The sequence below is a fragment of the Brassica rapa genome, chromosome A03, assembly GCF_000309985.2.
Source record: "Brassica rapa cultivar Chiifu-401-42 chromosome A03, CAAS_Brap_v3.01, whole genome shotgun sequence".
NCBI classification, from domain to species: domain Eukaryota; kingdom Viridiplantae; phylum Streptophyta; class Magnoliopsida; order Brassicales; family Brassicaceae; genus Brassica; species Brassica rapa.
The window spans coordinates 32,893,392-32,915,695 of record NC_024797.2 but is presented as its reverse complement, the minus strand read 5'-3'; the positions used below and the strand labels follow the sequence as shown (position 1 = coordinate 32,915,695).

The 22,304-nt window shown below is 34.3% G+C and overlaps 3 protein-coding genes across 5 annotated transcripts; all 3 read left to right on the top strand.

Annotated features, from left to right (window-relative positions):
• Window positions 1-6,286: 6,286 nt before the first annotated feature.
• On the top strand, window positions 6,287-10,353 carry LOC117132676. The gene is made up of 10 exons (XM_033287489.1): window positions 6,287-6,391; window positions 6,633-7,160; window positions 7,312-7,497; window positions 7,715-8,134; window positions 8,217-8,465; window positions 8,971-9,054; window positions 9,137-9,354; window positions 9,437-9,518; window positions 9,633-10,070; window positions 10,204-10,353. The coding sequence occupies exons 1-10, from the start codon at window positions 6,287-6,289 to the stop codon at window positions 10,351-10,353; spliced, it is 2,460 nt and encodes an 819-aa protein (XP_033143380.1).
• On the top strand, window positions 7,385-21,894 carry LOC103862696. Of its 3 annotated transcripts, none has more exons than XM_033287736.1 (2): window positions 7,385-9,354; window positions 9,633-21,894. In XM_033287736.1, the coding sequence occupies exon 2, from the start codon at window positions 16,126-16,128 to the stop codon at window positions 17,947-17,949; it is 1,824 nt and encodes a 607-aa protein (XP_033143627.1). In that variant the 5' UTR covers window positions 7,385-9,354; window positions 9,633-16,125; the 3' UTR covers window positions 17,950-21,894. The 3 variants fall into 3 exon arrangements, with proteins under 3 accessions (XP_033143627.1, XP_033143628.1, XP_033143629.1); XM_033287737.1 differs by having other exon boundaries at window positions 7,385-10,059; window positions 10,204-21,894; XM_033287738.1 differs by having other exon boundaries at window positions 7,385-13,015; window positions 13,108-21,894.
• LOC103862697 (DUF724 domain-containing protein 2-like) lies at window positions 11,930-15,425 on the top strand. Its single transcript, XM_033287488.1, has 5 exons — window positions 11,930-12,217; window positions 13,108-13,195; window positions 14,786-14,979; window positions 15,049-15,246; window positions 15,339-15,425. The coding sequence occupies exons 1-5, from the start codon at window positions 11,930-11,932 to the stop codon at window positions 15,423-15,425; spliced, it is 855 nt and encodes a 284-aa protein (XP_033143379.1).
• Window positions 21,895-22,304: the final 410 nt, after the last annotated feature.

Here is a 22,304-nt window from a genome sequence, read left to right as displayed (position 1 = left end):
CTTGTATCCTCTGTGATGGTAGAGGATACAAAGGGAAAAATATCCTCATAGAAAATGACGTGTCGAGAAATAGAAACCAAGTGTGTCTCTATGTCTAGTAGCTTATAGATTTTATACCTGTGGGGATAACCTAAGAAAATACAAGCTCTAGCTCTAGGATCAAACTTAGTTCTATGTCTCGACGAGGTTGAACTATAACAAAGAATCGAATGTTTTCAAGCTATGATAATCTGGGACTTTAGAAGTAAGATTCTGATAAGGAGATTGATCTTTAAGGACTTTAGAAGGCTTATTTATAAGAAAGGTAACCGTTAAGACACAACCACCCCAAAATTCCAAAGAAATACCCGATTGAAACATAAGAGCTCTAGCCACATTTAAAGATGCTGATGTTTTCTTTATACTACTGAGTTCTGTTCAGGAGTTTCAGGACAAGAATGATATGCTTTAATACCCTTTTTATGATATAAATCAGTGAAATTGAGTTCATTAGCATTATCAGATCTAACAGAACAAAATTTCAAGTGTATTGAGTTTCTACCATCGAAATAAAACCAGGAAACACATGTAGAACATCAGATTTTTGTTTAAGCAAACACCCAAGTTGCTCTACTATAATCATCAACAATGGTCAAGAAAAATCGAAAACCTTCTTTAGTTGGGACTGAAAACGGACCCCATGTATCAATATGAATCAATTCAAATGGTTTGTTACACATGTTTCGACGAGATGTAAAAGACAAATGTTTCTGTTTTGATAGATGGCAAACGTGACATGGTTCATGATTTTTATTACTTTTATGTTTAGGTAAAACCAATACATCAGACAAGAACTCAATCTTAGACATAGATGGATGGCCTAATCTCTTATGCCATCTCAAGACCTTGACCAATCAACCGAACAAGGTAAATTCAGAACATATAAATTTGCCATCTCAAGACCTTGACCAATCATCTGGGCCTGAGTACGATCCTGGATAAAACATTCATCAGCAGTAAAACTTACTTGAGAATGCAACGTTTTAGTTAAAACACTAACACTCAACAAGTTGAATTTAAAATCAGGAATATACAGAACATTATAGAGAGAAATCGCATCAGTCAATTGAATAAAACCAGTTCCTTCTATTTTGACAGTGTAACCATTTGGGAGAGTAACATATGTCTTATCTAAAGTATCATACTCTAAAAATAAAGAACTATCATGAGTAACTTGATGACTAGCTCCCGAATCTATTACCCAAGCTCTAAGAAACACACTGGTTTCTTTAGAGGTAGATGAAATTAACACGTCATTAGTAGAACATTTGAAAGTGAGAAATGTACCAGTTATCTGTGAGATAGATGGTACGGAATGTGAAGACGAGGCAATGTTCCTTTCGGATATAGGACTAGGAGTTTTGAGCTTGACACTGTTCAACTCTGGTGCAATGCCAAAAGAACCTTGGAGATGACTACTGAGGTACGCAATCATGTGCTGAATCTGATATTTTGTCATGCTGTTATCAGTCTCCTTCACCTGAGATTCCTGATGACCAAGAGTTGCGAGATTGGTGTTCACCGTCTGTTTGGTAGGCTTCCCACGTTGAGGATGTCCAGGTGGATACCCATGGACCTTGTAACATTTGTCAACGGTGTGACCAATCCGGTGACAGTGAGAACACTTCGGCTTTTGATAGCCTCCCTGAGCTAGCATGATCTGTCCATTATCTGGAGTAACAGACTGCATTGTAAAAGCTACAGGAGCAGGACTAACCTTTGTGTTGTTCCCAATCAATCTCTGACTCTCATCTTGATCAAGCATGTTGTAGATATCATTCAGCAGGGGAGGCGGCTTCATGTTCAATATCTGACCACAGATTTTGTTGAATGAATCATTCAATCCCATAAGGAACTGGATAATTCGACTTGTTTCAGCATCCTCAAGCAATTCCTTCACTTGATCACAGTTACATTTCTTCACAAGAGACGACTTGGTGTTCGCAAGTTGCTCCCACAATGTCTTCTTCTTGGTGAAGTATGTAGATAGATCTGAATCACCTTGCTTGAGCGTCATCACTGCCTGTTCAAGTTGATACTTCCGCGGTAGATTATTGACCTTGAAACGCCTGAAAAAATCATCCCACATCTCTGCTGCATCTTCATAGTAAAGAATGCTATCATAGATCTCCTTATTAACCACATTCAAAAGCCACGATTTCACCATGCTATTACAACGACTCCAGATCTTGAAGTATCGATCATCAATAGAAGGCCTAATCAAAGATCCGTCTAGGAAACCTAATTTGTTTTTCGCATCGAGACTAATCTTCATCACAATTGATCAGCTATTGTAATTCGTTCCATCAAGAGTATGAGAGACGATAGATAGACCTGAATGATCAGCGGAATGAAGGAAGAAGGGACTATGAGTTCTATCATACGATTTCGTCGGCATCAGCGTCGAACTAAATCCATCGCGAATCACCGAGCTGTGAAATTGTTGATGTCTTGCGAAAACTTCATCAGCTTCGTCGTGATTTGGTGTGATCGACCTCGTACGAACCTCAGAACCTCGATCTTCATCGTTGAAGTTCCGATTCTTCGGTTTTGCACCACGCTTCACCATTTCGACCCGATCGAGCTTCAAAAGAGTATAATCAACCGGTAGAGAATCGATATTGAGGTGAATCGGAGCTGGAAAACATTCAGAGAATCGAGAAATCACGAAGAATCAACAAGCAAAGCGAAAGATCGCTCTGATACCATATTAGAGAAACAGAATCTGTTTATGGAAAATGAATTCTATTTTCATTAACCGTAAAATGTAGCTTACATGGAGTTTATATACACTTGCGTTTAACCATAGTAAACCAAATACAATAGAATTAAATATAATCTACTCTAAACCGGACTGAACTGACCATATACATTAATACACATAACAATCGCCAGATTACACGGCAATAAGATATTAACAAGAATGCTGTCGGTCTAAAGTCTCGTGAGTCGTTCTTATGACACATGGCTTAGATGCAGTCTTTTGGTATTACCACGATCCCATTAACGTCAACAAGGAGACTGAATTTAACTAACATTTGGCAAAACATCCATGTTTCCATGTTTTGTTCATTTTTAACTGCAATTTGACAGAAACGAGAAGATGGATTCGTTTCCAGACCCTATTTTTTCTGCGAGAATATGAAACATTTTGACCAGATTCGGGCAAGGCATCGCCACATCTCTTGTTCTCCTCACACTTCTCTTTCTCACTAACTATGTTCCCTTAGTGTCTCCTATGCTCCAATCCTTCAGTCTCTACATCCCTACTCAGTGCAATTCTTTAAAGTTTCATTCCTCTTCTTCTTCCAATCAATTGAACGAGAAGCCCAAACTAGTGAATCTCACGAATGAAGTACCAGATGTCAAACTTCCAAGCTTAGATGCCGAACAAAGATCTGGTTCAAAGTATACAAGTTTGTCTGGACATGCTAAAGTCTCAGGCTTTGGTTCCGGACAAAGATTCTTCCGTGTCCCCACATCTCAAGAAACAATCACCTATGCCCCTCCCTAATCGCTTATGCCCATGTCTATTTAATGAAACTTGAATATCCGATTTTATCGTTTTCAATTTTTCAAAATTATTTATTTATTTTATTAAAGAATCCGAAATTATGAAAATTTTGAAATTCAGATTTTCAAATTTTCAGATTTTCAAATTATCAAACTTTTAAATTTTTTAAATTTTTAAATTTTCAGATTTTAAACTTGAAATTTTTAAATTTTTAAATTTTTAAATTTTCAGATTTATTTAAATTTCAAATTTTAATTATGGATGTACAAATGGTCGTAGTATTACTTAATTGTACTGAGTTATACTTCGTCATACTAGATACTACTGAATCAATTATACTTTGATATACTTAGTTATACTAGTTAAACTGAGTTATACTGAGTATTATTGAGTTAGTTATACCAAGTTATACTAGTTGTCCTGGGTTATAATAAGTTATACTAGTTATACTGAATTCAGTTTTATAGATAAAATAAATAAAATACACAAAAATTCCTTGAAAAGGAAGAGCATGAAGAACCCTAACTTGTAAAATTTCTAGAACCATCAACAAGCAGAACAATATATCAAAAAAACCCAGAATTCTTTCTAATAATCATTAATCGAAAATCATCCAGAACAACAGAAACCTAAATCCTTGAGAACCTAGAAATCTTCGTAAGATTAGGTTGAGCCGTTGCCGTTTAGAACAGATCTGAGGCATGAGAAGAAGGAGAAATCGCCATTGATGTTTCCATCACCTTCAAAGGTTGCTCCTGCTGTTTCTAGCATTTGCAGAGATGCTGATACCAGATTTCATCATAGGCAGAATCAATAGAAGAAGAATCGCAGAGATAGAAGAAGAATCAATAGAAGAAGAAGAACAATTAGAGAGAGAAGAGAAAGGAGAAGAGGTAGAAGAAGAATCACAGAGAACAAAGAGAAAGAAAAGAAGAAAGAAGAAGAAAATGACAAATTTGGAAATGACTTAATTTCTGAATTAAAAATAAATTATAATAATATTATAATTAGAAGGAATCATTAGAAGATTACACAATGAGATGCAGGGGGATGAAATGTGTTGTTTTGCAGAAACTGTAACTAACCCTAGTTTGTTTAAAGATGGTAATATCTCAGGCCCAAATGACCAAAACACCTACAAAGTAAATGCTATAATACGTGTTGACAATAGCTCGAGCTTGATCTGATATGGGCAGTAGGTTTGTTCCTGCAAATTATGTAGGAATTCATACTGGTCTATAACGATTTATAAATTTATCTATGAATTCAGTTTGCCTAGAATTTCATGTTAATAATGAAATAATCTAGATCATAAGTTTTCGAATATACCTAATTAGATGAACAAATCAAGTCAAGATTTCTAGCACTCCAAACGTCGTGCCTCTACCGGTATCCGCACACACAAACTAGATCGAAAGGGATGCTAGTGTCGAAATCAAATCTCGAAGCTTGACAAACCTTTTGTCTTCTTTTGTTTATTTTTAGGGTTTCACCTCTTAACCGGCCAGCACTCATAATCACATTATGACCTAGCTTTACATGAAAGAGGTTACTTGGGTTGAGCCCATTAACAAGTCTAATCTTTTCTTTTTTCTTTGACGACAAAAGGCTTATATTACTCAAACTTTGATGTGTTATGGGTAACCAAACCGGAATAAAACTATCAATAAAATAAAGCTCTCTATAGAAAAACTTTGTCGTCCTAGCTAAAGAGTTTGATATCTGATTTTGTGCTCGTGGAATGTGACCAATCTTGAAGACTGGGAAGTATATCTGCAATCTCTATCCTCTCCAATTTTGTTGCAAAGCTTGGCCAAACATGAGGCTCCTCAATCATGGTGATCAAATCCTTGCAGTTCGTTACGAAGCTCTGACATGTCGAGTGTCTTGCACATCTAATTCTCCATATTACATGCATAATTATATCACATATAATGTATACTAGAGATTGATCCGCGCACCCGCGCGGATATTGCTTCTTACATTTTTATACATTGATATTTGTTTTTCATAATTAGTTTTATATATTTTAGATGAGTCGTAATATAACTAATTGTATTTAAAAGATCTACACCGAATAGGGTAATATGGTTATTTTGGTAAAAGTCTGAATCCTTTCCAGATACATTTGTTATTTATATATTTTTAGGTTTCTATACATCAGAACCGAACTCATCCAGACCCAGAAGGACCCAACTCAAACGACGACGGCGAAGAGATCGAGCGACGACGGCGGCGAGATTGAGCGACGATGGCGAAGAGATCGAGCGACGACGGCGAAGAGATCGAGCTACGACGGCGATGGCGAAGAGATCAAGCGACGACGGCGAAGAGATCGAGCGACAACGGTGACGAAATCGAGCGACGACGGTGACGAAATCGAGTGTATCCCACGAAGCAGGCGAGATCGAGTGATGACGGTGAAATCAAGCAAGAATCACAAATTGTAAGTAATTTTCTAAGATTTTTTTGTTTCGATCTAAGAGAAAGTGAAATCTATTAATAGTCGGATCTAAGAGAAAGATTTCTGATCGTGAACATTAAGTTTTTGAAAATTTATAACTCTTTATAAATCTAAATTTTAGGACGACGGCGATTCTAACAACGGTGACACTCACGAAGACGACGAGAAAAAGGTCTTCTCTCTCACTAGTCATGACGTCTCTCTGGAAAGAGCATCCGGTGACGACGAATAGCAATCACACTATACGATTCAAAATTTCATCTCAAAAAATGTCGTCTACTCCTCATGATTCTCCTCTACATGATTCTCCTCTACACGATTATCCTCTTCACGATTCTCCTCTTTATGATTCTCATCTTCACGATTCTCTACAAGTAAGTTCCTAAATTTGGGTATCTTTTTGTTTGTTTCAAGTCATTTTTTGAATTTGTTATTTCTGTTTTAAGAAAATAGAAGAACATTGGTTGAGGATTGTCATGTTTCTAGTTAGATCTAAGAGAAAGAGTATCGATAGTGAACATTGAGTTTTAAAAAAAAAATTATAAGCCTTTATAAATGTGGGTTTCAAGTAATTATTAAATGCGTGAACTCAAGAAGTGTTATCTTGTATTGTAGTTGGATAGTAACGAGTTTTGCACAACCTTGAAATTTCCTGGGAGGGTTTATGAAGCTGTAGAAACACCAGATAATCCCAAAGTGATAATCCATTACTCAAAGATTGATTATATCGAGAAGGTGGAAGATATATTAGGAAAAAAAGAGTTCTCTTTGATAGAGAACTCTCAAATTGGGAGCATTTTGAAGTTGGTTAAAAGGAATAGGGTTCAATTTTCAGAAGAGTTGTTCCATTTTCTAATGCAGCGAAGAGTATTGACGGAAGGAGAGGATCTCTGGTTTACTTTCTCGGACCAGCCTATGAGGTTTTTACTAAGGGAATTTCATCTGACAACAGGCTTACGTTGTGAGGAAAATCAGACAATAACAGAGCCGCAGTTCAAAATAATGAAGAAGCCATACATTTGGATGCTGGGCAAGATTGATAAGTTTACGGTGAGAATGTTGTATGAAATGTTTAAAGAGAAAACACGAAGCATGCCAACACTAGAAAGATTATCCCTTGGAACAGCAATAATCACAGAAGCGGTAATTATGGCAGAAAACCCGAGTTCTAAAATCCTGAGAGACAGGTTGCAGTGTTATATGAACTATCGCTCACCCAAGATTGCTTGGGGTAAAACTGCTTATAGCATCTTGATGAGAAGTGTAAAAAGTTTGAGTGCAAGTTCCTGGACAGGAGATAGTTATGAGTGGTTTTGCGCTAGCCATAAATCTGTGGGCAATGTCATCAGTGAATGTGCTTGGTAAATCTTTAGGAAAGCCATGCGAGACATCCTCTTCTTCTGATCCGTTGTGTCTACATTGGGACTCAACAAGAACTCCGACAACAACTGAAGTGTTAGAGCTGGAGAACATAAACAATGTGATTTTTTATAAGCGTATATAAATATATCCGTATTGTATTGTTTGAAAAGTGGATTTTTAGGGACTCCTTGAAAAGGTCCACAAATCGGTGTCTTGTAGGATTGTAAATTTGACATGTGTTTATAAAAGATTGTAAATGTAAAGATTGTGTTTATAAGGACTATATAAATTAATATATAAGAGGTTTACATAGATTTGTTTTATTTATTCTACAGGTTGAGGTTAGCACAGTGATTGGATTGGCCGAGGAATACAAAAATTTGGTGGGGGCAACACATAGTGACGATGCTGAGTTTCACAGTGTTGTGAAACTAGTTCAACAAGGATATAAAATGAGGAGAAGCGATTGGGAGAAAGGTTTTGTGGGTATGTTTGTTGCAACAGAAGATATAGGCCAACAACGCAAGACAAAAGACGAAGATGCAGAGCATGGTGAAGATCTGAACCATAATGAAGATGAAGAGGAAAAGACAGATGAAAAGGAAAATAAAGATGAAGAGTATCAAAAGGTTAAGGAGCAAAGAAAAGATAAAAATCATTCCATGTCTAACAGCGAAAAACTTGATAAGCTAATCCAAATGGTTCGTGATTTAGATAAGCGGGTAGTAATGATCCAGAATGTTTTAGGAGTTAAGGTAACCAATTCAAATTTTACCAATTACTTATCAAATTTCACGTGTTATTCCTCTCTAACGATTTCACTTGTTTTTTTTGAAGTTTAACGACGGTTTAACAAACAAAGAAGATTGTGAAAATGGAGCTAGTTCTGGTGATAGAAGAAGTGCACAAGATTATGAAAATGAAGAAGATACAATTGATGAAGAAACAAACTCAGGTGATAAAAAAATGCACCAGATGATGAAAATGAAGAAGATACAATTGCGGAAGAAGCAAACTCTGGGGATGGAAGAAGTGCACTGGATGAAGAAAATGAAAAAGAGATATGTGATGAAGAAGCGAAATCTGGTACAGAGCATCAAAGGGAATAAGAGAATATTCTTGGGGAAATTAAGACTACACAAAAAATCACTCAAGACGAAGACACAGAAAAACTTGAATCAAAAAGTTGCTTGAAACAAACGTCGCAGGTATGAATCTAAAATAGGATATAAAAGTTTATAATTTTTTTGATTTAGTGCTGGGCAAATTGAATTTCTTATTTCTTTTGTAGGTTACGTCGCCTACTCCAACATTCAATACTCCAAACTTTGATACAAGGATACAAAATTAATATATTTTATAAGGCCTTGTAAAAGTTTAATGTATATAGCATAAACATCTAATTTTCAAATATTTTGTCTGAAGGTTTCATCGCATAATCCAACATTTACGTCTCCTAAGTTTGATCTCCTTTAACAAGAAAGTCACAGTGGAAAGGGTACAAATGAGATATTTTATAATGCTTTATAAACTATTTCATGATCGATAAGGTCTCTTAAACAATTATATAAAAACGATTTGCATGAATCAGGTTCTTATGAGAGATGTTTGTGAGATTCATGTTTTCCAACCCCTATTGAAAATTAAAAAGAGATTGGTACAACAAGACAGCCAGGTTTGTTTTCCAAACTTTATGAGTATTGATTTATTTTATAGACATAATAACCCTTTGTAAAAACTTTTTTTTTTATCTGTAGGTAAACAAAGATGTTGAGCCTCCACTTCAAAAGAAGTTTAAAGCTGATACAGATAATGTTTCACTAAGAAGAATTGAAAGAGGTCAAATACCATCCATTCATACACAACCACCGTTTACAGGAGCAAGAAAGAAACATCCGATTCTTCATCCATTTGAGCCAGTTGATAAAACAAGAAAAGAAAAGATGAGAGAATGGAAAATGTCAAACAAAAGAAAGTAAGTTTTATTTTATAAGAAACTATATATTTCATGAGGTGAAACTAGATACCTACATAAAAAGTATAAGTGTCTAATGTAGGAAACTGAGAATCAATCAAGAGATAGTAACCGCAAAGTGGTTTTCGGATATTGAAACTCCGGGGAAAAAGCTTTCAAAAACGGTTAGACTATATGTGAACAAAAATTATTTATAATCCCTTATAAATTTATATTAATCTTCTTTATAAAACTATATGATCGCTTTTCTGAGTATTTGTTTTTTATTTTTGTCTCAGCATATTGAAGCAGGTTTTGAATTGCTGAAACTGAGACAGATAAACAATCCAGATTTGTTTCTGAACAAAACTTCCTTAGTTGTTGGAGTGAAGTTTCTTGAAGAAATAGATGAGTTTTATGATGAGTTTTTAGATGACAAGAAAAGTTTCCAAATTGGAGCAGGCTTTGACAAGTACAACATAGAGAAGAATATCAACTTCCTCTATTCGGCCATTGCAGTAGCAGAGAAGTATTGGCTTGGAGTTGTAGTCAACTTGGAGAAGAGAAGTATCACAACATTCAATTGTGCAGCAATGAAGTTCACAGATGCGAGTTTGGTCCTTTACGTTAATGCATATGCGATGGCTCTCCCATTCATGATTCGCAACTTCTTCAAAGATGTCAGCATGGATACAAGCAAGTCCTCGATAAAAATTGTATCTGAAGGTTTCCCAAAGGTAACATCTTTATAACCGCTTATAAATCTTCATGTTAGATTTGTATCCAGGTTCTTAAGATCAAATAACTTATATTATCATTTATCTGCTATGTTCTTAAGACTAATATATTACTAAAACATTTTTGTTTAAGGTTCTTAAAATAGAAGACATTGGAGTTTATGCATTGAAGCTTATAGAGTGCCATGCAATGCGTATAGTGGACATGACAAAGCTGAGTGAAGAAAAAATTGCAATCATCCGAGAAAAGTTGGCGGTTGATATCTTCTCGGAATTACAATGAATACTAATGTGGGAATGAACAAAAAATTTATCGCTTGCTTATAGTTATGTGTGAACAACTATCTGTTTTATGAGTGTTTGGTAAACTTTGTTTGTAGAATTCTGAGTATTATGAGTTTATGACTTGGATTTATGGCTTTGCTTAAATTAAGAAAGTTCAATGGTAAATTTGTATTTCAGTAGCTTTATAAGACATTATTACAAATAGTTTATAACCTCTTATAAAATCAAAACAAAATGGTTTATTACAAAATTATATCTTAGTAGCTTTATAAGACCTTATTAAAACTGGTTTTTTACCTCTTGTGAAATCAAATGAGTTTAAGATATATAAAGGAGTATTGAAAAGTTATAAAAATTTATAAATCGTTTTTCAAGAGCTCATCAGTTCATAAAACAACCAAAATGATTTATAAATCTGTATAAAATAATGTATAAGGGCATATAAATTTATATAAGATAAAAAAAAATAAAACTTGTTTTTTATCTCTTGTAAAATCAATCGAGTTTAGGATATATAAAGGTGAATTTAAAAGTTATAAAGACTTATAAATCTATAAAAATTAATTTATAAAGGCTTCTAAATCAGTTTACAATATTATATACAAAAATAATGATATGTAAACACCAATACGAGGATATATAAAGGCGTATTTAAAAGTTATAAAGACTTATAAATCTATAAAAATTAATTTATAAAGGCTTCTAAATCAGTTTAAAATATTATATACAAAAATAATGATATGTAAACAACAATACGAGGATATATAAAGGCGTATTAAAAGTTATAAAGACTTATAAATCTATAAAAATTAATTTATAAAGGCTTCTAAATCAGTTTACAATATTATATACAAAAATAATTGTATGTAAACAACAATACGAGAAAACGTGCTAATCGTAACGAGTATGTAATATGGTCTAGTGGTAAGTTGAGGTTACTTTAAATTTCAATTTAGACGGAATCCCGTGTTCGACCTATGACCTCAAAGATTTATCTGTTTTTTATCATTTATCAAAAAAATGGCAAAACAGTAAATTTAACTCTTCTCATGCGCCACGTCTTCATCCTCTCCACTATGACACGTTTTTTTTTTTGCTTTCTTGTTTTCTATAATTTCTTTATCCTTTTCTATGTCCGTAAATTCCAAGAAAAAAAATCAACACAACAATCTTCCCCATTTTGAATCATTATCGTGGCAAAGGTAATTGAGTTTCATCTTCAATTTTGAATCAACAATCTAAATTGAATTGAATTTTTGTTTGAACTTAATTGATTTATCTAAAATCTCAATTTGTTTCAGTTTGTTGGGAGCATGTCATTCATTTGATCTTTATTCACCTACTTTCTTTCTTTTCTTGATTTTTTTTTGTGCTCTACATTTCCGATTCCTCCTCAGGAGTAACCAATGAAGAATAATTTGAAGAAAAAAGGAAAACTTTTGTCTATTGCCAAAGATTGTGAAGTAGAAGTATCTATTCAAGAAGATCGGTTCAGAGGTTCTTGGTATAGAGCTATCCTCGAGCAAAATTAGACAAGAGTAAAAGGAAAAAAGCTTCGGGTTAGTTACAAAACTATGTGCAACGAAGATGGTGTAAATCCTTTGAAGGAAACTATTGAAAGAAGTTTTATTCGGCCAGTCCCGCCAGAGTGTCTGAATGAGGGTGCCGTATTCAAGGAAGGGTCGGTGGTGGATGCTTATTTTAATAATGGTTGGTGGACTGGTGTTATCGTAGTTGAAAGGCCAGATGGTAGTATTTTGGTTTACTTTGATGATCAACCAGACATAATGAGATTCATCAGAAACCAACTGAGACCTCATGCTGATTGGATCGGCTCCAAATGGGTCAAAAGCAAAAACAAGGTATTGTTTTCTTTGTATGTTTTAAGTTCTAAAATTTTGAATGTTTGAGGGCTTTAGCTTATATATGATTGTTTTGGAATTGAGGGTATTGAGTCAACACATGTTTAGAAGAGGGAAGTTGGTGGAAATGACCCGTGAAATTAGTGAAAGTGAAAAGGAAAAAATTTGGTCCGAGCATTGGTAATTACAGAGGTTCGAAAACAAGGAGATGATAGAAGAAAATTTCTGATCAAAAGATATAAAATCTCACAAAATTCGAGTGAAGAAACGGAAGGAAAACGTTTAATAGTTGATATTTGCAAAATAAGGCCATCTCCTCCTCGAGATCTTTGTGCAGAGTACAGTCTAAACGACTATGTTGAAGTGGTTGTTACACATGGGTGGCGCAAAGGTCGAGTGACGGAAATTCTCTTTAAAAACAAATACAAAGTGTATTTCGCTGCCACAAAAGAAGATACAGTTTTTAATTATACTGAGATTAGGCTGTTAATGGAGTGGCTAGGTGGTGGTAGTTGGATTCGCGCACATGAGGTATTTTCTCAAACATAAGTTGTATTCATTTTTGGTGCAATTTAAAATCTTCCTACACCATTTTTTCAGAGAGAATTTGAAAATAATGCTGCAACACCAATCAGACCCGCTCAAGAGAGCCCTAGTAACACACTTGCTTTAGAATCCGATGAAGATGATACGTTGAATGATGATGCCACCGAAATCAAATCCTCTCGATAGAGCCACAGTAACACTTCTTTTTTAAAAACCACTGAGACTGAAACACAAAACCATGAACCCGTAGATGTAAGTTTTAAACTATCACCCCCTTGTGTGTTGTCATAGGCTTCTTTTTCTTATCGTTACACTATATGTTTTTACTAATGAATGATGTGTAGGTAGTGGAGTTACCATTACCTCATGAATCAGATGTTATGATGGATGATGTAGCCACTCCGATCATAGACCCTCAAGAGATACCACGAGGTAAAATGTAAATTAGGATTTATAAAAGCTTATAAATAATTTATGAAGACTTACGAATTTGTATATTATAATTTATAAAGTCCAATGAATAATTTATAAGAGCATATAAATAGTTTACAAGGACTTCTAAATCTACATTAAAAGTTTGACAATTATTTTATAATGATTTATGAAGATTTATGAAATAAGTTATAAGGTAATATATAAAGGCCTATAAATAATTTAAAAATATTTATAAATGTGTATAAAATGATTTACAAATTTTGCCAATTTATAAAGACTTATGAATCTACATATAATAATTTATAAAGTCCAATAAATAATTTATAAGAGCATATAAATACTTTACAAGAGCTTTTAAATCTATAATAGTTTATAAAAACTATAGTATTGTTTTCTAAGCATTAAACCATATATATAACTGGGCCTTAAACATTGATAATCAAAATTAGGGGTAAAAAGACGGGACCTTTTATCGTCTTCCTCCATTCGCGTCTGTTCCGATACAAATCCAAAACCACATCTTTTGATATGTTTTTATATTCCGCCATTCTCCATTTCTTTGATTACAAAAACCTACTCTTCACTGGTGGTTTTCAATTACCATCGATTTCTCTCAACTCCGGTAATGTTATTGTTTCCTCTTGGCGATTCTTCTTCTCGATCTGCCTATAATAGATGTGTAATTGATATTTAGTGTAATATTTGATTAAATTTGTTAGAGGTTATGGCCTTTAGGTTTAGTATGTCGTAACTTGGAATATAGTAGATTAGGGTTTTTTTTATCATTTGCGATATATTTCATTGCATGTTCTTTCGCTTTTGATGTGGTTAATCGATTTTAGATTGATCTATGATGATTTACAAGTGTTGATAAACAAAATCTTTATAAGTCGATGGCTTGTATACTCTTAGATAAGTCGTTGGGATGTTGAATCATTATATTGTCTTGCTTAAGTTGTTTCCCCAATTTCAAATCTGTTTTTTGGTGCGCGGTGCATGATTTAACCGACTTTGATGTGGGTGTCTACTTCTTCCATCAAAATTGGTTACGCGGGTTTCGAGAAGTAATTGAAGGTGTTGTGTTATTGACTGTCTAATCTATATTCCATATTCGTCTCTGTTGAAGGTTATCTATTTTAAGGTTTATGGTTTAGTTTTAGAATATGATTCAGATTTCTTTGACCTTCAAGATTTGGTTGATCATGATGCAGTAATGTTTTACTTGCTTCGTTGGGTCTTCGTTTGGGGGACATCATGCTAAGGCTTATGGTTTAAGTTCTAAAATTTTGAATGTCTGAGGGCTTTAGCTTATATATGATTGTTTTGGAACTGAAGGTATTGAGTCAACACATGTTTAGAAGAGGGAAGTTGGTGGAAATGACCCGTGAAATTAGTGAAAGTTAAAAGGAAAAAATTTGGTCCGAGCATTGGTAATTACAGAGGTTCGAAAAAAAGGAGATGATAGAAGAAAATTTCTGATCAAAAGATGTACAATCTCACAAAATTCGAGTGATGAAGCGGAATGAACACATTTAATAGTTGATATTTGCAAAATAAGGTCATCTCCTCCTCGAGATCTTTGTGCAGAGTACAGTCTGAACGACTATGTTGAAGTGGTTGTTACACATGGGTGGCGCAAAGGTCGAGTGGCGGAAATTCTCCTTGAAAACAAATACAAAGTGTATTTCGCTGCCACAAAAGAGGATGCGGTTTTTAATTATACTGAGATTAGGCTGTCAATGGAGTGGCTAGGTGGTGGTAGTTGGATTCGCACACATGAGGTATTTTCTCACACATAAGTTGTATTCATTTTTGGTGCAATTTAAAATCTTCCTACACCATTTTTTCAGAGAGAATTTGAAAATAATGCTGCAACACCAATCAGACCCGCTCAAGAGAGCCCTAGTAACACACTTGCTTTAGAATCCGATGAAGATGATACGTTGAATGATGATGCCACTGAAATCAAATCCTCTCGAGAGAGCCACAGTAACACTTCTTTTTTAAAAGCCATTGAGACTGAAACACAAAACCATGAACCCGTAGATGTAAATTTTAAACTATCACCCCCTTGTGTGTTGTCATAGGCTTCTTTTTCTTATCGTTACACTATATGTTTTTACTAATGAATGATGTGTAGGTAGTGGAGTTACCATTACCTCATGAATCAAGTGTTATGATGGATGATGTAGCCCCTGTTCGAAAACGCGACCGCCTAGCCGCCTAGGCGGCTACCGCACCGAATATGGTCAAATCGGGCAATCCAGACATTGAACCGCGTAAATCCGCGTTGACCGCGTAATAGCCGCGTTGACCGCGTAACATCCGCGTAATATCAAAACACAGACATTTCATTATGACTTGTTACTAAAAGATTTTGTGTAATGTCCATTATATTAAAAGTTAAAACCCAAAACAAATAGTTAAAGCCCAAAACAAACAAATAAAAACTACATTTGGGGATTTTTTTACCGAGCAATCCCTAATTTAAAATTCTAAATTATTGAGAAAGCAAAGGAGACTAAGAGTGGAGATGTCAAGCTTAGATTGAGAGCAAGTGAGAAGCTGAAACTGAATCGAGTTACCAAATTTCATTTCTTCACGAAGTCAAGGTAATATCGTTGTTTATGTGTTAGCAAATTAAGTTACGAAGCTGTGAATTCTTTTTTTTGTTCACTGGTGTTTGTTTACAACTAGTTCTCTGTTTTGACTTTGCTTCTTCTTTTGTTTTTTAATTCTTTTGTTCTTTTGTGTTTGTTGTCGTGAGAAACATAGAAGACATAATTTTTTTAAAGGTTAATTGTACTTGTCTGTTTTGCTTCTTCTTTTGTTCTTTTGTTGTTTTGTTGTTTTGTTCTTACGTACGTTTGTAGTTCGTCACACACATGCTCATACTTCAGACATAATTTTTTTTTAAGGTTAAAAAGATGGACAATCCACCAACAGATGCACCTCATCCACTGAAGCGAAATTCAAATGATGTGGGATGGGAATTTGGAGTCTTATGTAATCCAAAAAATGTAGACAAGGTCAAATGCAAGCTGTGTGGAAAAGAATTCTATGGTGATATTTACAGGATGAAAGAACACATTACTCATGTGAAAGGGAATGTCTCAGCCGGTCCTGTATCATCTAAAGCGGATCAAGAGAAGTGTAAGCAGGAAATTCTTGATGCAAAAGAGAAAAAGGGTTTGAAGAGGAAACATGAACAAGAAATGAGGGCAGAAGTGAACATAAACAAAGGCAGCAATGTTGAAGAATTGGAAAGAGAGTTGGGAACTCTTAAAAGTCCTCACTTCCAAGGTCCCATTGATCAGTATGCAACCTCCATAAACCCTGAAGCTTCTTTGGCTGCACAAGCAGGACAACAAAATATACATGACGCTATATCTAAGGAAAAGACACATGCTGTCCGTCAATACTTTGCTAGATGGATGTATGAGGCAAATGTTGCTTTCAAGGCCATTGACAATGAAAGTTTCAGGTTGTTTTGTGAAGCTTTGGGACAGTTCGGACCTGGTTGGGTGCCTCCAAATCAGTATCAGCTTAGAGGACCATTGTTAATTGAGGAACAAAAAAGGACCAAGGAAAAGTTGAAGAGTCTAGAAGAAGAATGGGAAACAGAAGGCTGCTCAGTGATGATCGATGCATGGAGTGATATGAAAAGAAGAAGCATAATGAATTTGTATGTCAACTCAAGGGGAGGTACATGTTTTCTTTCATCAAAAGACACCTCTAAAGATTTTCACACGGGGGAGTACATCTTCAATTACATTGACCAGTGGATTGAAGATATAGGAGCTGCAAAGGTAGTGCAAGTGGTCACTGATAATGCTACAAACAACGTGGCAGCTGCAAAGATGCTAAAACAAAAGAGACCAAATATATTTTGGACAGGTTGTGCTGCACACACTATAGATCTGATGCTCGAGGGAATTTCTAAGCTTCCCGGAATTGCAAAGATAATTGACCAAGCAAAAGCTGTTACGATCTTTATATATGCTCATCATACAACACTGTCCATGATGAGAACATGTACAAAGAACAGAGATATCGTAAGACCAGGAGCAACAAGGTTTGCAACTTGTTTTTTGACTATGCAAAGCCTATACGACAAGAAGGCACAACTGATGAGCATGTTTGGCAGTGATGAATGGCATAGTTGTAAGCATTCGAAGTGTCTGAAGTGTAAGAATACATTTGACACGATTATGAGTCATGGGTTTTGGAGTAGTGTGAATGTTGTCTTGAAGATCTTCAGCCCTCTGGTGAAGGTTCTAAGGCTGGCTGATGGGGAGAAAGTACCTTCTCTTGGATTCATTTATGGTGAGATTATCGAAGCTAAGAATTCTATCAAAGAAGCTTCAAATCATTTAGAGAAGAACTACCTACCTATCTTTCGAATCATTGATGAGAAAATGAAAGATAGGTTAGATACTCCTTTGCATGTGGCTGCCTACTTTCTCAATCCATATTATTTCTACAAAGATCCAGAAATTCAAAAAGACTATGAAGTCATGGAAAGATTCATAGCTTGTGTAGAGACTTATTATCATGGCGACTTTGAGAAGCAAAATAGAGTTGTCAATCAGGAGTTTGGTCTTTACAAGAGCAAAAGTGGCTCATTTGGTAGAACTTTAGCACTCAAAGGATGCGAGATTAAAGATGACAAGTTTGATCCAGGTTTGTATGTTCACATTGCTTGTCTTTCATTAACTTGTGATCTTTATTCATCAATACGAGTGATATGATTTCAGGGAACTGGTGGTCAACATATGGATGTGGTACACCAACTCTTCAAAAAATGGCTACAAGGATCCTTGCTTTGACGTCAAACTCTTCAGGATGTGAAAGAAATTGGAGTTGCTTTGAAGGGGTTAGTTTACTAATTCTCTTTTTTTAGGAATATGATTATTTCTGAAATTCAATTTTTTTTTAATTGCAGATTCACACAAAAAAAGAGAAATAGGCTAGATGTCAATCGCTTAAATAGCTTAGTCTATGTGCAATTCAATGCAAAGCTATTTAAGAAGCAGAAAAAAATTAGAGAGCAAAATGCTGATGTGATATTTGATGATGGTAATGAAGATATAGTGGAAGAATGGCTTGTGGGCCGTATACCAGACATAGACAATGATCTCAGTTTGCTACTTGTAACCCAAGCTCCAAGGATAAGAGATTTATATGATGATGACTTTGAGTCTGAAGAAGATGAGGAATATGTTGTGGACATGGAGTTTGAACCAGATGTACATCAAGATGTTCCTCTCTCTCATGATTCATAATCTGCTAAGTAAGGTTAATAATTTTAGCTTACTTAGTAAGGTTAGTACGTTAAGTTATATGTCTCAGTTTTATAGATCTTCGTTGTTTTATATCTTTTTATTTGTTGGTGTATGTCTTTTGTTGTAGGTGTATGCTATAAGGTCTAGCTCCTAACACATCTATCCAATTCATGGTGATTATCTGATCTGAAGACAAAAGGTCGAAGACTTCAATCCTTTTTTGTATTTTCTATGTTCTCAAGATCAAGACTATCTATTTTGTGTATCTCATGAATTTGAAGTTGTTGTGCTTTTTGAATTTGATGTGTAAAGGAGAAAACAATGTTTATCTATAACAACTTTTATATAATTATGTCTAAAATTTGGTATTTTTATATTTAAAATTATCTAAATATATTAAATTATATTTAAAACTAGGCCCCGCGTATATCTCGCTTAATCCCCGATTTTTTGATAACTCGCTAGTCCCGGAACTGCCGCCCGACTAGCGCCTGGCGCAGTTCCGAACAGGGGATGTAGCCACTCTGATCATAGACCCTCAAGAGATACCACGAGGTAAAATGTAAATTATGATTTATAAAAGCTTATAAATAATTTATGAAGACTTACGAATCTGCATATTATAATTTATAAATTCCAATAAATAATTTATAAGAGCATATAAATAGTTTACAAGGAATTCTAAATCTACATTAAAAGTTTGACAATTATTTTATAATGATTTATGAAGATTTATGAAATAAGTTATAAGGTAATATATAAAGGCCTATAAATAATTTAAAAATATTTATAAATGTGTATAAAATGATTTACAAATTTTGCCAATTTATAAAGACTTATGAATCTACATATAATAATTTATAAAGTCCAATAAATAATTTATAAGAGCATATAAATACTTTACAAGAGCTTCTAAATCTATAAGAGTTTATAAAAACTATAGTATTGTTTTCTAAGCATTAAACCATATATATAACTGGGCCTTAAACATTGATAATCAAAATTAGGCCTTAAAAATAAAACCATTAACAAATTAAGGGTAAAAAGACGGGGACCTTTCATCGTCTTCCTCCATTCGCGTCTGTTCCGATACAGATCCAAAACCACATCTTTTGATATGTTTTTATATTCCGCCATTCTCCATTTCTTTGATTACAAAAACCTACTCTTCACTGGTGGTTTTCAATTACCATCGACTTCTCTCAACTCCGGTAATGTTATTGTTTCCTCTTGGCGATTCTTCTTCTCGATCTGCCTATAATAGATGTGTAATTGATATTTAGTGTAATATTTGATTAAATTTGTTAGAGGTTATGGCCTTTAAGTTTAGTATGTCGTAACTTGGAATATAGTAGATTATGTTTTTTTTTATCATTTGCGATATATTTTATTGCATGTTCTTTCGCTTTTGATGTGGTTAATCGATTTTAGATTGATCTATGATGATTTACAAGTGTTGATAAACAAAACCTTTATAAGTCGATGGCTTGTATACTCTTAGATAAGTCGTTGGGATGTTGAATCATTATATCGTTTTGCTTAAGTTGTTTCCCCAATTTCAAATCTGCTTTTTGGTGCGCGGTGCATGATTTAACCGACTTTGATGTGGGTGTCTACTTCTTCCATCAAAATTGGTTACGCGGGTTTCGAGAGGTAATTGAAGGTGTTGTGTTATCGGCTGTCTAATCTATATTCCATATTCGTCTCTGTTGAAGGTTATATATTTTAAGGTTTAGGTTTTGTTTTGGAATATGATTCAGATTTCTTTGACCTTCAAGATTTGGTTGATCATGATGCAGTAATGTTTTACTTGCTTCGTTGGGTCTTCGTTTGGGGACATCATGCTAAGGACTATGGTTTAAGTTCTAAAATTTTGACTGTCTGAGGGCTTTAGCTTATATATGATTGTTTTGGAATTGAAGGTATTGAGTCAACACATGTTTAGAAGAGGGAAGTTGGTGGAAATGACCCGTGAAATTAGTGAAAGTGAAAAGGAAAAAATTTGGTCCAAACATTGGTAATTACAGAGGTTCGAAAAAAAGGAGATGATAGAAGAAAATTTCTGATCAAAAGATGTACAATCTCACAAAATTCGAGTGATGAAGCGGAATGAACACATTTAATAGTTGATATTTGCAAAATAAGGCCATCTCCTCCTCGAGATCTTTGTGCAGTGTACAGTCTGAACGACTATGTTGAAGTGGTTGTTACACATGGGTGGCACAAAGGTCGAGTGGCGGAAATTCTCATTGAAAACAAATACAAAGTGTATTTCACTGCCACAAAAGAGGATGCAGTTTTTAATTATACTGAGATTAGGCTGTCAATGGAGTGGCTAGGTGGTGGTAGTTGGATTCGCGCACATGAGGTATTTTCTCACACATAAGTTGTATTCATTTTTGGTGCAATTTAAAATATTCCTACACCATTTTTTAGAGAGAATTTAAAAATAATGCTGCAACACCAATCAGACCCGCTCAAGAGAGCTCTAGTAACACACTTGCTTTAGAATCCGATGAAGATGATACGTTGAATGATGATGCCACCGAAATCAAATCCTCTCGAGAGAGCCACAGTAACACTTCTTTTTTAAAAGCCACTGAGACTGAAACACAAAACCATGAACCCGTAGATGTAAGTTTTAAACTATCACCCCCAGCTTGTTTTTGAGTGGCGGCTTCTCATAGTTCCTTGTCTGAACATGTTGTGGAGCTCTTTTGACACTTCAATAAATCGACTGTCAATGCTTTTTCGTCCAACCTGGCTTATGCTTTTGTATTACTTCACATGTATGATGTTCCAGTAGTTTTTAATGATATTTTCTTTCCTCTTTTCTTTAATCATTAGTTAAATTTTGAAAATTTCAAATTTTCAAATTTTCAAATTTTCAAAATTATACGGTATAGTTTTACTGAGTTATACTTCGTTCTACTGGGTAATACTGATGTTTAGTTATACTGAGTTATACTGGTTATACTGTGTTATACTGAGTTATACTGTGTTATACTGAGTTATATTGAGTATTACTAAGTATTATTAAGTAAGTACTAATGAGTGGTACTACTAAGTGCAATTATACCAAGTTCTACTGAGTTGTACTGTGTAAAACTGATTACTACTCGAGTTAGTTATACTGAGTTCTACTAGTTATACTGTGTTCTACTAAATATTACTGAGTTCTGATAAGTACTACTGAGTTTTACTAAGTACTACTGGGTTCTACTAAGTATTACTGAGTTAGTTGTACCGAGAGTAATACCAAGTTATACTGAATCCAGATCTGAAGATGAAAATAAATTACAAACACGAAGGAACAAGAACAATAAGAACTCTAAATAATAAAAACTCAGAAATATATTTAACAACTCTAAATCGAAAAAACACCAGAAGAATAAAAACCCTAAAACTAAGGGCAATATTATTGGGAGTCCCTTAAGGCATCCCACAAAATAGATGCGTCTTCTTATGTATAACAAATCCAAAATATATTTTATACTAAAATAAATGGTAAACTAATATTAAAATAATTAAGTTAACAAACAAACAAGAATTCAAAAACAAATTACTACAACATAATAAATATTAACATTTAAAAACTTACTTAAAAATGCTTAGTATTACAGTAAAATAGAAAATCAAAAGTAAAAACAGTAATATTTATTCAAAGGCAATAGTATTATAACACATGTGAAGGCTAACTAGATAAATATAATATTAAGATATATATTAAAATTACATTACTACTTGATGATAATAGTAATTAAGTAATTAACTTATGAAACCAATTTTACATGTTGATATTTTCAAAGACAAGTGACATA

Coding starts and splice junctions, on each gene's coding strand:
- LOC117132676 (XM_033287489.1), top strand. CDS start 6,287: ATGTCGTCTACTCCTCATGATTCTCCTCTACATGATTCTCCTCTACAC. Junction 7,498..7,714: donor AGCTGGAGAACATAAACAAT/GTGATTTTTTAT, acceptor TTTATTCTACAG/GTTGAGGTTAGCACAGTGAT. Junction 10,071..10,203: donor TATCTGAAGGTTTCCCAAAG/GTAACATCTTTA, acceptor TTTTTGTTTAAG/GTTCTTAAAATAGAAGACAT.
- LOC103862697 (XM_033287488.1), top strand. CDS start 11,930: ATGTGCAACGAAGATGGTGTAAATCCTTTGAAGGAAACTATTGAAAGA. Junction 12,218..13,107: donor GGGTCAAAAGCAAAAACAAG/GTATTGTTTTCT, acceptor AATGATGTGTAG/GTAGTGGAGTTACCATTACC. Junction 13,196..14,785: donor CCCTCAAGAGATACCACGAG/GTAAAATGTAAA, acceptor ATCTTTGTGCAG/AGTACAGTCTGAACGACTAT.
- LOC103862696 (XM_033287736.1), top strand. CDS start 16,126: ATGGACAATCCACCAACAGATGCACCTCATCCACTGAAGCGAAATTCA.